This window comes from Phyllobates terribilis, unplaced genomic scaffold, assembly GCF_046119375.1.
Source record: "Phyllobates terribilis strain yellow unplaced genomic scaffold, ASM4611937v1 Scaffold_1__5_contigs__length_1240528914, whole genome shotgun sequence".
In the NCBI taxonomy this organism is placed as follows: domain Eukaryota; kingdom Metazoa; phylum Chordata; class Amphibia; order Anura; family Dendrobatidae; genus Phyllobates; species Phyllobates terribilis.
The window spans coordinates 1230489100-1230507203 of record NW_027362761.1 but is presented as its reverse complement, the minus strand read 5'-3'; the positions used below and the strand labels follow the sequence as shown (position 1 = coordinate 1230507203).

The 18104-nt window shown below is 48.1% G+C and overlaps 1 protein-coding gene across 1 annotated transcript in view; it reads left to right on the top strand.

Annotated features, from left to right (window-relative positions):
• Nucleotides 1-5487: 5487 nt before the first annotated feature.
• M1AP (meiosis 1 associated protein) overlaps nucleotides 5488-18104 on the top strand; it is a 172987-nt gene continuing 160370 nt past the window's right edge. The window contains exons 1-3 of the mRNA XM_073668240.1: nucleotides 5488-5557; nucleotides 6046-6263; nucleotides 6746-6956. Of these exons, the coding sequence (XP_073524341.1) occupies nucleotides 6166-6263; nucleotides 6746-6956 (309 nt within the window). The 5' untranslated portion in view covers nucleotides 5488-5557; nucleotides 6046-6165. The remainder of the gene's footprint in view (nucleotides 5558-6045; nucleotides 6264-6745; nucleotides 6957-18104) is intronic.

Genomic DNA, 18104 nt, shown 5'->3' with positions numbered 1-18104 from the left:
GACAGGTGACTTATGTATAGATGTGATACGCGGGGGCCGCCGTGTATATATTATGTGTATAGATGTGATACGCGGGGGCTGCGGTGTATATATTATGGGTATAGATGTGATACGCGTGGGCTGCCGTGTATATATTATTGGTATAGATGTGATACGCGGGGGCCGCCGTGTATATATTATGGGTATAGATGTGATACGCGGGGGCTGCGGTGTATATATTATGGGTATAGATGTGATACGCGGGGGCTGCGGTGTATATATTATGTGTATAGATGTGATACGCGGGGGCTGCGGTGTATATATTATGTGTATAGATGTGATACGCGGGGGCTGCCGTGTATATATTATGTGTATAGATGTGATACGCGGGGGCTGCCGTGTATATATTATGTGTATAGATGTGATACGCGGGGGCTGCGGTGTATATATTATGTGTATAGATGTGATACGCGGGGGCTGCGGTGTATATATTATGTGTATAGATGTGGTACGCTGGGGCCGCCGTGTATATATTATGTGTATAGATGTGATACGCGGGGGCTGCCGTGTATATATTATGTGTATAGATGTGATACGCGGGGGCTGCCGTGTATATATTATGTGTATAGATGTGATACGCGGGGGCTGCGGTGTATATATTATGGGTATAGATGTGATACGCGGGGGCTGCGGTGTATATATTATGTGTATAGATGTGATACGCGGGGGCTGCGGTGTATATATTATGGGTATAGATGTGATACGCGGGGGCTGCGGTGTATATATTATGGGTATAGATGTGATACGCGGGGGCCGCCGTGTATATATTATGGGTATAGATGTGATACGCGGGGGCCGCCGTGTATATATTATGGGTATAGATGTGATACGCGGGGGCCGCCGTGTATATATTATGGGTATAGATGTGATACGCTGGGGCCGCCGTGTATATATTATGTGTATAGATGTGATACGCGGGGGCTGCCGTGTATATATTATGGGTATAGATGTGATACGCGGGGGCTGCTGTGTATATATTATGTATATATTCTGTGTATAGATGTGATACTCGGGGGCCGCCGTGTATATATTATGGGTATAGATGTGATACGCTGGGGCTGCCGTGTATATATTATGTGTATAGATGTGATACGCGGGGGCTGCCGTGTATATATTATGTGTATAGATGTGATACGCTGGGGCTGCCGTGTATATATTATGTGTATAGATGTGATATGCTGGGCCTGCCGTGTATATATTATGTGTATAGATGTGATACGCGGGGGCCGCCGTGTATATATTATGTGTATAGATGTGATACGCGGGGGCCGCCGTGTATATATTATGGGTATAGATGTGATACGCGGGGGCCGCCGTGTATATATTATGAGTATAGATGTGATACGCTGGGGCCGCCGTGTATATATTATGAGTATAGATGTGATACGCTGGGGCCGCCGTGTATATATTATGGGTATAGATGTGATACGCTGGGGCTGCGGTGTATATATTATGTGTATAGATGTGATACGCTGGGGCCGCCGTGTATATATTATGGGTATAGATGTGATACGCGGGGGCCGCCGTGTATATATTATGGGTATAGATGTGATACGCGGGGGCCGCCATGTATATATTATGGGTATAGATGTGATACGCTGGGGCCGCCGTGTATATATTATGGGTATAGATGTGATACGCTGGGGCCGCCGTGTATATATTATGTGTATAGATGTGTTACGCGGGGGCCGCCGTGTATATATTATGTGTATAGATGTGATACGCGGGGGCCGCCGTGTATATATTATGTGTATAGATGTGATACGCGGGGGCCGCGGTGTATATATTATGTGTATAGATGTGATACGCGGGGGCTGCCGTGTATATATTATGGGTATAGATGTGATACGCGGGGGCCGCCGTGTATATATTATGGGTATAGATGTGATACGCGGGGGCCGCCATGTATATATTATGGGTATAGATGTGATACGCTGGGGCCGCCGTGTATATATTATGTGTATAGATGTGATACGCGGGGGCTGCGGTGTATATATTATGTGTATAGATGTGTTACGCGGGGGCCGCCGTGTATATATTATGTGTATAGATGTGATACGCGGGGGCCGCCGTGTATATATTATGTGTATAGATGTGATACGCGGGGGCCGCGGTGTATATATTATGTGTATAGATGTGATACGCGGGGGCTGCCGTGTATACATTATGTGTATAGATGTGATACGTGGGGGCTGCCGTGTATATATTATGTGTATAGATGTGATACGCTGGGGCCGCCGTGTATATATTATGGGTATAGATGTGATACGCGGGGGCTGCGGTGTATATATTATGTGTATAGATGTGATACGCGGGGGCTGCTGTGTTTATATTATGTATATATTCTGTGTATACATGTGATACACGGGGGCTGCGGTGTATATATTATGGGTATAGATGTGATACGCGGGGGCTGCCGTGTATATATTATGGGTATAGATGTGATACGCGGGGGCTGCCGTGTATATATTATGGGTATAGATGTGATACGCGGGGGCTGCCGTGTATATATTATGGGTATAGATGTGATACGCGGGGGCTGCCGTGTATATATTATGGGTATAGATGTGATACGCGGGGGCTGCCGTGTATATATTATGGGTATAGATGTGATACGCGGGGGCTGCCGTGTATATATTATGGGTATAGATGTGATACGCGGGGGCTGCCGTGTATATATTATGGGTATAGATGTGATACGCGGGGGCTGCCGTGTATATATTATGGGTATAGATGTGATACGCGGGGGCTGCCGTGTATATATTATGGGTATAGATGTGATACGCGGGGGCTGCCGTGTATATATTATGGGTATAGATGTGATACGCGGGGGCTGCCGTGTATATATTATGTGTATAGATGTGATACGCAGGGGCTGCCGTGTATAGATGTGATACGCGGGGGCTGCGGTGTATATATTATGTGTTTAGATGTGATACGCGGGGGCTGCCGTGTATATATTATGTGTATAGATGTGATACGCGGGGGCTGCCGTGTATATATTATGTGTATAGATGTGATACACGGGGGCTGCCGTGTATATATTATGTGTATAGATGTGATACACGGGGGCTGCCGTGTATATATTATGTGTATAGATGTGATACGCGGGGGCTGCCGTGTATATATTATGTGTATAGATGTGATACGCGGGGGCTGCCGTGTATATATTATGTATATATTCTGTGTATAGATGTGATACGCGGGGGCTGCCGTGTATATATTATGTATATATTCTGTGTATAGATGTGATACGCGGGGGCTGCCGTGTATATATTATGTATATATTCTGTGTATAGATGTGATACGCGGGGGCTGCCGTGTATATATTATGTATATATTCTGTGTATAGATGTGATACGTGGGGGCTGCCGTGTATATATTATGTATATATTCTGTGTATAGATGTGATACGCGGGGGCTGCCGTGTATATATTATGTATATATTCTGTGTATAGATGTGATACGCGGGGGCTGCCGTGTATATATTATATATACAGTACAGACCAAAAGTTTGGACACACCTTCTCATTTAAAGATTTTTCTGTATTTTCCTGACTATGAAAATTGTACATTCACACTGAAGGCATCAAAACTATGAATTACCACATGTGGAATTATATACTTAACAAAAAAGTGTGAAACAACTGAAAATATGTCTTATATTCTAGGTTCTTCACAGTAGCCACCTTTTGCTTTGATGACTGCTTTGCACACTCTTGGCATTCTCTTGATGAGCTTCAAGAGGTAGTCACCGGAAATGGTCTTCCAACAATCTTGAAGGAGTTCCCAGAGATGCTTAGCACTTGTTGGCCTTTTTCCCTTCACTCTGCGTTCCAGCTCACTCCAAACCATCTCGATAGGGCCCCATTTAACAATCTCCCTCTGACACCAATCAATGACAGGATTGTGAATCTGCAACCATGGAAGCCCCAGTACCAACCCAGCAGGTAAATTATCCAATACAAAACATGAGAAGGATTCAGAGTGGAGAGCTCCAACTTGAAGAGTTTAATCCACCTTAACCTTCTTGACCAAATTCCTGGATAATGGAGTTTTGTCAAGGGCGAAGACTTGCAAGGGTCTTTCTAAACTAACTGTCCCTAACCCTAACTTCAGAACCAGTCCTGAATCAATAAAGTTAGCAGCAGACCCACAGTCGATGAACGCCAATGTTGATAACACCTGGTTCTCGAAGGATAACACAGTATTCATCAGTACCCCAGAGGAGGAAGAAAAAGGTACCTGGGAGTCTGGGTGACCTCCTCGACGTCTCATGGATGCTACGGTCCATTCATATGGCCTGGGTCATGGCCTCCGCCAGAGAACAAGGAGCGTCATGGAGGACCAGGGTGTCCTTAAGGGTTTCGGAAAGGCCTTTGCCGAACAGGCACCTGATAGCTGCAGCGTTCCACAGAACTGCAGTGGACCACTGCCAGAAATCAGTACAGTAGTCCTCAGCTGTGCGACCCCCTTGTACCAGGTTCGTGATCTTAGCCTCAGCGACCTGGATCCTGTTGGGTTCGTCATATATCAGTCCTAAACTGTCAAAGAAGGTATCAACAGAAAACCATTGTGAGGCTATGGGGGGATAAGGAATATGCCCAGGTCTGAGGACCCCCTCGCAGCAGGGACTTGATTATTTCCACCCGCTGGAACTCCTCCCCTGACGATCGGGGGCGCAGGGTAAAGAATAACCTACAGCTCTCCCTGAAGACCCAAAACTGGACTCTCTCTGGAAAATTTATCAGGGAGGTATTTTACAGGTTCTGGGCAGACCAACTGTAAATCAATGGGTACTGACATCACAGTGACTGCCGGCAGTGAAGGGCTATCAGAGGTTTTCATTATATTGTTATCTGACCCTGCAGCTGACATTGTGATAACTCCAGACTCTGGCATTCCTTAGCCAGATCCTGAGTCATCAGCTTCAAATTCGCCATCTGGTCACCGAGCGTGTGAACAGTTTCCATACAGGCGAAAAAGAAAAACGTATGGGCCAGACGTAATGTGATGCTGAGTCTTTTTTCACGGCCAGGCCGTGAGACTTGATAGTCAAGGAGTCTGAAGTCAAAGCCAGGAGGGTACGTCATAAACAGATGGAAGAGGTAAAGGCGTAGTCAAGTAACGTTCCGTAGATTAGAATACCAAGAGGAAAGCAGATCAGAGCAGAAGGGGTTAAACAGACGGATGGTCAGAACAAGGTCCAAGGTCAGGCAACAGAAGATCAATAAACAGAACAAACCACACACACTAGCTGAATGTACGTCTGGCACAGATCTGGGGGAAACAGCTCAGTTAAGTAGCCAGACATTCACCTGGAATAATGAACACCTGAAGATAGCCAGTGCTTCCCAGTCTCAGATTGGACAGCCGAGCTGTCAATCACCACACTGAGCTATTGCACGCCCCTCTACCAGATTGGATGGTCGATCTGTCAATCACAGTACTTACAGCTCCAGCACGCCCCTGTACAAGATTGGACGGCTGAGTTGTCAGTAACTGCGTCCCAGACATGGTGAGGGGTGGAACCGTAACAGTTTTATTAGAGATTGCTGGCTGTGTTTTATTAATGTTCTGCTTGCTTGTCCGTTTATGTACACTAATGTAACTTGTAAAGTGTCCAGCATTCCACTAATCTCATTAGTATCTCAGGAGCCTCCAACCATTGTTCAAGAATCATCTAGGCCCATTGTGTAAGAGTTGAAAGAAGATCCGGTGGACCCTTCACCACAGGGAGTCTCACATGTAGACCCAGGTGATGCGGTCGACCTGAGAAAGATACCTCCCTGAGCTTTGGGGGAGGGTGAGAGCAGTTCTGGCATTCAGGGGCCTGAGCCCAGAGAAGCAGAAGGGACAGGTGTTTCTGTATCAGAGTGACCTAGGATAGAGAATCAAGGCACATCAGAAAGACTTTACAGGGAGAATGAGAGACATCCTTCAGGAGAGCAGATGGATTGCATGGCATTACCCAAAGACCCAGATTTTAATTCTTTATGATTCTAGCCTAAGGGTACCGACCCTGACTGGAAAGATTCGGATCTGCTCCATTAACCATCAGAGGGACCATGGATACATTTTGGGGAGACCAGGGTTGGGACGAAGAAGTCACCTGGCCCCTTGGATATGTTGTTTGGGGTTGTCAGGAGGGACCCACCTGTTGCCTGCAACCCCGGAGATATTCGGAGAAGCCCGATTGGGACCCGCCAGTCATCTGGCCCAAGGTAAACTCTTGGAGAGGCCAGGTTGGTACCCTCAGGTCTCTTGGCCTTGTACCTCGATGGATTGCTAGCTTCCTAAGCTTGCTGCTACCTCCTCTATGTGGGGACCCGCCAAAAGTGGGGGGGCCACTGGTTGAGGTAGTCGGCCCTGGAAGTCTCCAAAGTCGCAGCTGTTCTATCCCAGGCAGGCGGAGAAGGAAGGGTGAGACTGTGTAATGTTGTACCATCTTGGGTATTTGCTGGGACTGTTCTATCTGTTTATTGTCCTCTTTATGGTTCAGTAAAGTATTGCCACGCTGTTTTACCCCCACCCTGTGTTGTCTGAGTAGTGTTACGCCCACAGAAGACCCCGTGTCTTCACAAGATGTAGTGTATGTCTGCTGTGCCGCACCGTTGCTGCGCTGTCCTCTGCTGTAACGTCCGTGTCTCTCCCTTCTCTGGCTATTATTCAGTCTGACATTCAGCTTCTCTGTTTCTTTCCTCAGGATGTGCTCCAGTCTCGGTTTGGAGAATATCCCTATCTACCCTCGCGTGCTTGTGTTAGATGTGGGTCCCCCAGGGTGGTCTGCAGTGAGGTCGGTGCTGTGTGAGGCTCTCAGTAATGTACTGTGTCTTGGTGCTGCAACGGCCCAACCCGGAGAGCGTATAAGTGTATATACCGTAAGAGAGCGACACCACTGCCTGCTCCCTCTGCTGGTGAGAAAACCGGGGGTCAGGGTATACCATCCATGTTCTGCTGGGAAATCCAGCTTTATCCTCTGTGATCAGATTTCACAATACAACTTGCATACAAGATTACAAAGATCTGAGACCTGATGAGGCTGGTGTACTTCTTGTGAAAATCCATGTCACAACGGCTGTATGATCCTTCTAATAACCCAAACGGAAGTTCACCATGTGACCTCTCCAGTCCTGCTAGAATATCTGTGCTCCAGCACTGTCGCTGGGGCTGCGGCTACACAACACTGTAACCAGGCTGACATGTGAATATCTGTGCTCCGGCACTGTCGCTGGGGCTGCGGCTACACAACACTGTAACCAGGCTGACATGTGAATATCTGTGCTCCGGCACTGTCGCTGGGGCTGCGGCTACACAACACTGTGTAACCAGGCTGACATGTGAATATCTGTGCTCCGGCACTGTCGGTGGGGCTGCGGCTGCACAACACTGTAACCAGGCTGACATGTGAATATCTGTGCTCCGGCACTGTCGGTGGGGCTGCGGCTACACAACATTGTGTAACCAGGCTGACATGTGAATATCTGCGCTCCGGCACTGTCGGTGGGGCTGCGGCTACACAACACTGTAACCAGGCTGACATGTAAATATCTGCGCTCCGGCACTGTCGCTGGGGCTGTGGCTGCACAACGCTGTGTAACCAGGCTGACATGAATATCTGTGCTCCGGCACTGTCACTGGGGCTGCGGCTGCACAACACTGTAACCAGGCTGACAGGTGAATATCTGTGCTCCTGCACTGTCGCTGGGGCTGCGGCTACACAACACTGTAACCAGGCTGACATGTGAATATCTGCGCTCCGGCACTGTCGCTGGGGCTGTGGCTGCACAACACTGTAACCAGGGTGACATGTGAATATCTGTGCTCCGGCACTGTCGCTGGGGCTGCGGCTACACAACACTGTAACCAGGCTGACATGTGAATATCTGCGCTCCGGCACTGTCGCTGGGGCTGCGGCTACACAACACTGTAACCAGGCTGACATGTGAATATCTGCGCTCTGGCACTGTCACTGGGGCTGTGGCTGCACAACACTGTAACCCGGCTGACATGTGAATATCTGCGCTCCGGCACTGTCACTGGGGCTGTGGCTGCACAACACTGTAACCAGGCTGACATGTGAATATCTGCGCTCCGGCACTGCGGCTGCGACTACACAACGCTGTGTAACCAGGCTGACATGTGAATATCTGTGCTCCGGCGCTGTCGCTGGGGCTGTGGCTGCACAACACTGTAACCAGGGTGACATGTGAATATCTGTGCTCCGGCACTGTCGCTGGGGCTGCGGCTACACAACACTGTAACCAGGCTGACATGTGAATATCTTTGCTCCGGCGCTGTCGCTGGGGCTGTGGCTGCACAACACTGTAACCCGGCTGACATGTGAATATCTGCGCTCCGGCACTGTCACTGGGGCTGTGGCTGCACAACACTGTAACCAGGCTGACATGTGAATATCTGCGCTCCGGCACTGGGGCTGCGGCTGCGGCTACACAAAGCTGTGTAACCAGGCTGACATGTGAATATCTGTGCTCCGGCACTGTCGCTGGTGCTGCGGCTACACAACACTGTAACCAGGCTGACATGTGAATATCTGCGCTCCGGCACTGTCGCTGGGGCTGTGGCCGCACAACGCTGTGTAACCAGGCTGACATGTGAATATCTACGCTCTGGCACTGTGGGTGGGGCTGTGGCTGCACAACACTGTAACCAGGCTGACATGTGAATATCTGTCCACCGTCACGTCAAAGTCCACGATCACCGCCAGCGATTGTCCCTCGGCGATCCGGGTCACTTCTACAGCCGTGACATCAGCAATCAGTGATGTCACTGCTGTAGAAGGCAGCAATGTACACTGACAGGGGGGGTAATATCACTACTGTCAGTATACATGCTGCTGGAGGAGGTCACTGGGGTTCATCAGTTGATCAGCCCGGTGAGCTCACCTCCTGTACTGGTGGGAACATTCTTGAGAATGGCAGTGCTGTAGTGATCCTGGCTGCGCAGTACACTGCTGGGAGCGAGCGCACTCCCAGCAGTGTACTGTCGGCCGCTGGGCTGAAGACATAGCCGGGGACCGAGAAACAGGTGAACACCGGGGGGCGCCGGACAGGTGAGTATAGTTCCTTTTTTTTATTTTATTTTTTTGACCTCGTGGTAATGTGCTCGGCTGAGGAGACTACTGCTCGACCCAGCCGCGCCGCTCTCGCTGTTATCAGTAGGAGCGACGGTCGGATGAGAGGAGTAGTAGTCCTCCTCTGCCGGCCCGGGTACCACCCGCAGCGCGTTTCATTCGCGCACATTGGCTTTAATTGAAACGCAGTAAATCTGCAGGTATAGATATTATACCTGTGGATTTGCTTTGGTTCAATTAAAGTCAATGGACATACTGCAGTTTTTTCCGCAATGACAATCCTGAGTGGAAATTTTTGCATCATGTGCACAGCACATCAGGATTACCATTGCAATAGCTGGCAGACAGAGTACATAGCCTAAAACATGATGGAAGAGCAGTCATTCCTCTGTATGCTGTCTATAGGGGACATCTCTGCAGCTTGTCTCTGTGAGGTAAAACGTGATGGAAGAGCAGTCATTCCTCTGTATGCTGTCTATAGGAGACATCTCTGCAGCTCGTCTCTGTGAGGTAAAACGTGATGGAAGAGCAGTCATTCCTCTGTATGCTGTCTATAGGAGACATCTCTGCAGCTCGTCTCTGTGAGGTAAAACGTGATGGAAGAGCAGTCATTCCTCTGTATGCTGTCTATAGGAGACACCTCTGCAGCTCGTCTCTGTGAGGTTAAACGTGATGGAAGAGCAGTCATTCCTCTGTATGCTGTCTATAGGAGACATCTCTGCAGCTTGTCTCTGTGAGGTAAAACGTGATGGAAGAGCGGTCATTCCTCTGTATGCTGTCTATAGGAGACATCTCTGCAGCTCGTCTCTGTGAGGTAAAACGTGATGGAAGAGCCGTCATTCCTCTGTATGCTGTCTATAGGAGACATCTCTGCAGCTCGTCTCTGTGAGGTAAAACGTGATGGCAGAGCAGTCATTCCTCTGTATGCTGTCTATAGGAGGCATCTCTGCAGCTCGTCTCTGAGGTAAAACGTGATGGAAGAGCAGTCATTCCTCTGTATGCTGTCTATAGGAGACATCTCTGCAGCTCGTCTCTGTGAGGTAAAACGTGATGGAAGAGCAGTCATTCCTCTGTATGCTGTCTATAGGAGACATCTCTGCAGCTCGTCTCTGTGAGGTAAAATGTGATGGAAGAGCAGTCATTCCTCTGTATGCTGTCTATAGGAGGCATCTCTGCAGCTCGTCTCTGTGAGGTAAAACGTGATGGAAGAGCAGTCATTCCTCTGTATGCTGTCTATAGGAGGCATCTCTGCAGCTCGTCTCTGTGAGGTAAAACGTGATGGAAGAGCAGTCATTCCTCTGTATGCTGTCTATAGGAGGCATCTCTGCAGCTCGTCTCTGTGAGGTAAAACGTGATGGAAGAGCAGTCATTCCTCTGTATGCTGTCTATAGGAGGCATCTCTGCAGCTCGTCTTTGTGAGGTAAAACGTGATGGAAGAGCAGTCATTCCACTGTATGCTGTCTATAGGAGACATCTCTGCAGCTAGTCTCTGTGAGGTAAAACATGATGGAAGAGCAGTCATTCCTCTGTATGCTGTCTATAGGAGACATCTCTGCAGCTCGTCTCTGTGAGGTAAAACGTGATGGCAGAGCAGTCATTCCTCTGTATGCTGTCTATAGGAGACATCTCTGCAGCTCGTCTCTGTGAGGTAAAACGTGATGGAAGAGCAGTCATTCCACTGTATGCTGTCTATAGGAGACATCTCTGCAGCTCGTCTCTGTGAGGTAAAACGTGATGGAAGAGCTGTCATTCTTCTGTATGCTGTCTATAGGAGACATCTCTGCAGCTCGTCTCTGTGAGGTAAAACGTAATGGAAGAGCATCATTCCACTGTATGCTGTCTATAGGAGGCATCTCTGCAGCTCGTCTCTGTGAGGTAAAACGTGATGGAAGAGCTGTCATTCCTCTGTATGCTGTCTATAGGAGACATCTCTGCAGCTCGTCTCTGTGAGGTAAAACGTGATGGAAGAGCAATCATTCCTCTGTATGCTGTCTATAGGAGACATCTCTGCAGCTCATCTCTGTGAGGTAAAACGTGATGGCAGAGCAGTCATTCCTCTGTATGCTGTCTATAGGAGACATCTCTGCAGCTCGTCTCTGTGAGGTAAAACGTGATGGAAGAGCAGTCATTCCTCTGTATGCTGTCTATAGGAGACATCTCTGCAGCATGTCTCTGTGAGGTAAAACGTGATGGAAGAGCAGTCATTCCTCTGTATGCTGTCTATAGGAGACATCTCTGCAGCTCGTCTCTGTGAGGTAAAACGTGATGGTAGAGCAGTCATTCCACTGTATGCTATCTATAGGAGACATCTCTGCAGCTCGTCTCTGTGAGGTAAAACGTAATGGAAGAGCAGTCATTCCTCTGTATGCTATCTATAGGAGACATCTCTGCAGCTCGTCTCTGTGAGGTAAAACGTGATGGAAGAGCAGTCATTCCTCTGTATGCTGTCTATAGGAGGCATCTCTGCAGCTCGTCTCTGTGAGGTAAAGCGTGATGGAAGAGCAGTCATTCCTCTGTATGCTGTCTATAGGAGACATCTCTGCAGCTCGTCTCTGTGAGGTAAAACGTGATGGAAGAGCAGTCATTCCTCTGTATGCTGTCTATAGGAGACATCTCTGCAGCTCGTCTCTGTGAGGTAAAACGTGATGGAAGAGCAGTCATTCCTCTGTATGCTGTCTATAGGAGACATCTCTGCAGCTCGTCTCTGTGAGGTAAAACGTGATGGCAGAGCAGTCGTTCCTCTGTATGCTGTCTATAGGAGGCATCTCTGCAGCTCGTCTCTGTGAGGTAAAACGTGATGGAAGAGCAATCATTCCTCTGTATGCTGTCTATAGGAGGCATCTCTGCAGCTCGTCTCTGTGAGGTAAAACGTGATGGAAGAGCAATCATTCCTCTGTATGCTGTCTATAGGAGACATCTCTGCAGCTCGTCTCTGTGAGGTAAAACGTGATGGTAGAGCAGTCATTCCACTGTATGCTATCTATAGGAGGCATCTCTGCAGCTCGTCTCTGTGAGGTAAAACGTGATGGAAGAGCTGTCATTCCTCTGTATGCTGTCTATTGGAGACATCTCTGCAGCTCGTCTCTGTGAGGTAAAACGTGATGGAAGAGCAGTCATTCCTCTGTATGCTGTCTATAGGAGACATCTCTGCAGCTCGTCTCTGTGAGGTAAAATGTGATGGAAGAGCAGTCATTCCTCTGTATGCTGTCTATAGGAGACATCTCTGCAGCTCGTCTCTGTGAGGTAAAACGTGATGGAAGAGCAGTCATTCCTCTGTATGCTGTCTATAGGAGACATCTCTGCAGCTCATCTCTGTGAGATAAAACATGATGGAAGAGCAGTCATTCCTCTGTATGCTATCTATAGGAGACATCTCTGCAGCTTGTCTCTGTGAGGTAAAACGTGATGGAAGAGCAGTCATTCCTCTGTATGCTGTCTATAGTAGACATCTCTGCAGCTTGTCTCTGTGAGGTAAAACGTGATGAAAGAGCAGTCATTCCTCTGTATGCTGTCTATAGGAGGCATCTCTGCAGCTCGTCTCTGTGAGGTAAAACTTGATGGAAGAGCAATCATTCCTCTGTATGGAGTCTATAGGAGGCATCTCTGCAGCTCGTCTCTGTGAGGTAAAACGTGATGGAAGAGCAGTGATTCCTCTGTAAGCTGTCTATAGGAGACATCTCTGCAGCTCGTCTCTGTGAGGTAAAACGTGATGGAAGAGCAGTCATTCCTCTGTATGCTGTCTATAGGAGACATCTCTGCATCTCATCTCTGTGAGGTAAAACATGATGGAAGAGCAGTCATTCCACTGTATGCTATCTATAGGAGGCATCTCTGCAGCTCGTCTCTGTGAGGTAAAACGTGATGGAAGAGCAGTCATTCCTCTGTATGCTGTCTATAGGAGGCATCTCTGCAGCTCATCTCTGTGAGGTAAAACGTGATGGAAGAGCAGTCATTCCTCTGTAAGCTGTCTATAGGAGACATCTCTGCAGCTCGTCTCTGAGGTAAAACGTGATGGAAGAGCAGTCATTCCTCTGTATGCTGTCTATAGGAGACATCTCTGCAGCTCGTCTCTGTGAGGTAAAACGTGATGGAAGAGCAGTCATTCCTCTGTATGCTGTCTATAGGAGGCATCTCTGCAGCTCGTCTCTGTGAGGTAAAACGTGATGGAAGAGCAGTGATTCCTCTGTATGCTGTCTATAGGAGGCATCTCTGCAGCTCGTCTCTGTGAGGTAAAACGTGATGGAAGAGCAGTCATTCCTCTGTATGCTGTCTATAGGAGGCATCTCTGCAGCTCATCTCTGTGAGGTAAAACGTGATGGAAGAGCATCATTCCACTGTATGCTGTCTATAGGAGACATCTCTGCAGCTCGTCTCTGTGAGGTAAAACGTGATGGAAGAGCAGTGATTCCTCTGTATGCTGTCTATAGGAGGCATCTCTGCAGCTCGTCTCTGTGAGGTAAAACGTGATGGAAGAGCAGTCATTCCTCTGTATGCTGTCTATAGGAGACATCTCTGCAGCTCGTCTCTGTGAGGTAAAACGTGATGGAAGAGCAGTGATTCCTCTGTAAGCTGTCTATAGGAGACATCTCTGCAGCTCGTCTCTGTGAGGTAAAACGTGATGGAAGAGCAGTCATTCCTCTGTATGCTGTCTATAGGAGACATCTCTGCAGCTCGTCTCTGTGAGGTAAAACGTGATGGAAGAGCAGTGATTCCTCTGTAAGCTGTCTATAGGAGACATCTCTGCAGCTCGTCTCTGTGAGGTAAAACGTGATGGAAGAGCAGTCATTCCTCTGTATGCTGTCTATAGGAGACATCTCTGCAGCTCGTCTCTGTGAGGTAAAACGTGATGGAAGAGCAATCATTCCTCTGTATGCTGTCTATAGGAGACATCTCTGCAGCTCGTCTCTGTGAGGTAAAAAGTGATGGCAGAGCAGTCATTCCTCTGTATGCTGTCTATAGGAGACATCTCTGCAGCTCGTCTCTGTGAGATAAAACATGATGGAAGAGCAGTCATTCCTCTGTATGCTATCTATAGGAGACATCTCTGCAGCTTGTCTCTGTGAGGTAAAACGTGATGGAAGAGCAGTCATTCCTCTGTATGCTGTCTATAGTAGACATCTCTGCAGCTTGTCTCTGTGAGGTAAAACGTGATGAAAGAGCAGTCATTCCTCTGTATGCTGTCTATAGGAGGCATCTCTGCAGCTCGTCTCTGTGAGGTAAAACTTGATGGAAGAGCAATCATTCCTCTGTATGGAGTCTATAGGAGGCATCTCTGCAGCTCGTCTCTGTGAGGTAAAACGTGATGGAAGAGCAGTCATTCCACTGTATGCTGTCTATAGGAGACATCTCTGCAGCTCGTCTCTGTGAGGTAAAACATGATGGAAGAGCAGTCATTCCTCTGTATGCTGTCTATAGGAGACATCTCTGCATCTCATCTCTGTGAGGTAAAACATGATGGAAGAGCAGTCATTCCACTGTATGCTATCTATAGGAGGCATCTCTGCAGCTCGTCTCTGTGAGGTAAAACGTGATGGAAGAGCAGTCATTCCTCTGTATGCTGTCTATAGGAGGCATCTCTGCAGCTCATCTCTGTGAGGTAAAACGTGATGGAAGAGCAGTCATTCCTCTGTAAGCTGTCTATAGGAGACATCTCTGCAGCTCGTCTCTGAGGTAAAACGTGATGGAAGAGCAGTCATTCCTCTGTATGCTGTCTATAGGAGACATCTCTGCAGCTCGTCTCTGTGAGGTAAAACGTGATGGAAGAGCAGTCATTCCTCTGTATGCTGTCTATAGGAGGCATCTCTGCAGCTCGTCTCTGTGAGGTAAAACGTGATGGAAGAGCAGTGATTCCTCTGTATGCTGTCTATAGGAGGCATCTCTGCAGCTCGTCTCTGTGAGGTAAAACGTGATGGAAGAGCAGTCATTCCTCTGTATGCTGTCTATAGGAGGCATCTCTGCAGCTCATCTCTGTGAGGTAAAACGTGATGGAAGAGCTGTCATTCCTCTGTAAGCTGTCTATAGGAGACATCTCTGCAGCTCGTCTCTGTGAGGTAAAACGTGATGGAAGAGCAGTCATTCCTCTGTATGCTGTCTATAGGAGACATCTCTGCAGCTCGTCTCTGTGAGGTAAAACGTGATGGAAGAGCAGTCATTCCTCTGTATGCTGTCTATAGGAGGCATCTCTGCAGCTCGTCTCTGAGGTAAAACGTGATGGAAGAGCAGTCATTCCTCTGTATGCTATCTATAGGGGGCATCTCTGCAGCTCGTCTCTGTGAGGTAAAACGTGATGGAAGAGCAGTCATTCCTCTGTATGCTGTCTATAGGAGACATCTCTGCAGCTTGTCTCTGTGAGGTAAAACGTGATGGAAGAGCAGTCATTCCACTGTATGCTGTCTATAGGAGGCATCTCTGCAGCTCGTCTCTGTGAGGTAAAACGTGATGGAAGAGCAGTCATTCCTCTGTATGCTGTCTATAGGAGACATCTCTGCAGCTCGTCTCTGTGAGGTAAAACGTGATGGAAGAGCTGTCATTCCTCTGTATGCTGTCTATAGGAGACATCTCTGCAGCTCGTCTCTGTGAGGTAAAACGTGATGGAAGAGCATCATTCCACTGTATGCTGTCTATAGGAGACATCTCTGCAGCTCGTCTCTGTGAGGTAAAACGTGATGGAAGAGCAGTCATTCCTCTGTATGCTGTCTATAGGAGGCATCTCTGCAGCTCGTCTCTGTGAGGTAAAACGTGATGGAAGAGCTGTCATTCCTCTGTATGCTGTCTATAGGAGACATCTCTGCAGCTCGTCTCTGTGAGGTAAAACGTGATGGAAGAGCAATCATTCCTCTGTATGCTGTCTATAGGAGACATCTCTGCAGCTCGTCTCTGTGAGGTAAAACGTGATGGCAGAGCAGTCATTCCTCTGTATGCTGTCTATAGGAGACATCTCTGCAGCTCGTCTCTGTGAGGTAAAACGTGATGGAAGAGCAGTCATTCCTCTGTATGCTGTCTATAGGAGACATCTCTGCAGCATGTCTCTGTGAGGTAAAACGTGATGGAAGAGCAGTCATTCCTGTGTATGCTGTCTATAGGAGACATCTCTGCAGCTCGTCTCTGTGAGGTAAAACGTGATGGTAGAGCAGTCATTCCACTGTATGCTATCTATAGGAGACATCTCTGCAGCTCGTCTCTGTGAGGTAAAACGTGATGGAAGAGCAGTCATTCCTCTGTAAGCTGTCTATAGGAGGCATCTCTGCAGCTTGTCTCTGTGAGGTAAAACGTGATGGAAGAGCAGTCATTCCTCTGTATGCTGTCTATAGGAGACATCTCTGCAGCTCGTCTCTGTGAGGTAAAACGTGATGGAAGAGCAGTCATTCCTCTGTATGCTGTGTATAGGAGACATCTCTGCAGCTCGTCTCTGTGAGGTAAAACGTGATGGAAGAGCAGTCATTCCTCTGTATGCTGTCTATAGGAGACATCTCTGCAGCTCGTCTCTGTGAGGTAAAACGTGATGGCAGAGCAGTCATTCCTCTGTATGCTGTCTATAGGAGGCATCTCTGCAGCTCGTCTCTGTGAGGTAAAACGTGATGGAAGAGCAATCATTCCTCTGTATGCTGTCTATAGGAGACATCTCTGCAGCTCGTCTCTGTGAGGTAAAACGTGATGGTAGAGCAGTCATTCCACTGTATGCTATCTATAGGAGGCATCTCTGCAGCTCGTCTCTGTGAGGTAAAACGTGATGGAAGAGCAGTCATTCCTCTGTATGCTGTCTATAGGAGACATCTCTGCAGCATGTCTCTGTGAGGTAAAACGTGATGGAAGAGCAGTCATTCCTCTGTATGCTGTCTATAGGAGACATCTCTGCAGCTCGTCTCTGTGAGGTAAAACGTGATGGAAGAGCAGTGATTCCTCTGTATGCTGTCTATAGGAGACATCTCTGCAGCTCATCTCTGTGAGATAAAACATGATGGAAGAGCAGTCATTCCTCTGTATGCTGTCTATAGGAGACATCTCTGCAGCTTGTCTCTGTGAGGTAAAACGTGATGGAAGAGCAGTCATTCCTCTGTATGCTGTCTATAGGAGACATCTCTGCAGCTTGTCTCTGTGAGGTAAAACGTGATGGAAGAGCAGTCATTCCTCTGTATGCTGTCTATAGGAGGCATCTCTGCAGCTCGTCTCTGTGAGGTAAAACTTGATGGAAGAGCAATCATTCCTCTGTATGGAGTCTATAGGAGGCATCTCTGCAGCTCGTCTCTGTGAGGTAAAACGTGATGGAAGAGCAGTCATTCCACTGTATGCTGTCTATAGGAGACATCTCTGCAGCTCGTCTCTGTGAGGTAAAACATGATGGAAGAGCAGTCATTCCTCTGTATGCTGTCTATAGGAGACATCTCTGCATCTCATCTCTGTGAGGTAAAACGTGATGGAAGAGCAGTCATTCCACTGTATGCTATCTATAGGAGGCATCTCTGCAGCTCGTCTCTGTGAGGTAAAACGTGATGGAAGAGCAGTCATTCCTCTGTATGCTGTCTATAGGAGGCATCTCTGCAGCTCATCTCTGTGAGGTAAAACGTGATGGAAGAGCAGTCATTCCTCTGTAAGCTGTCTATAGGAGACATCTCTGCAGCTCGTCTCTGTGAGGTAAAACGTGATGGAAGAGCAGTCATTCCTCTGTATGCTGTCTATAGGAGACATCTCTGCAGCTCGTCTCTGAGGTAAAACGTGATGGAAGAGCAGTCATTCCTCTGTATGCTGTCTATAGGAGGCATCTCTGCAGATCGTCTCTGTGAGGTAAAACGTGATGGTAGAGCAGTCATTCCTCTGTATGCTGTCTATAGGAGGCATCTCTGCAGCTCGTCTCTGTGAGGTAAAACGTGATGGTAGAGCAGTCATTCCTCTGTATGCTGTCTATAGGAGGCATCTCTGCAGCTCGTCTCTGTGAGGTAAAACGTGATGGAAGAGCAGTCATTCCTCTGTATGC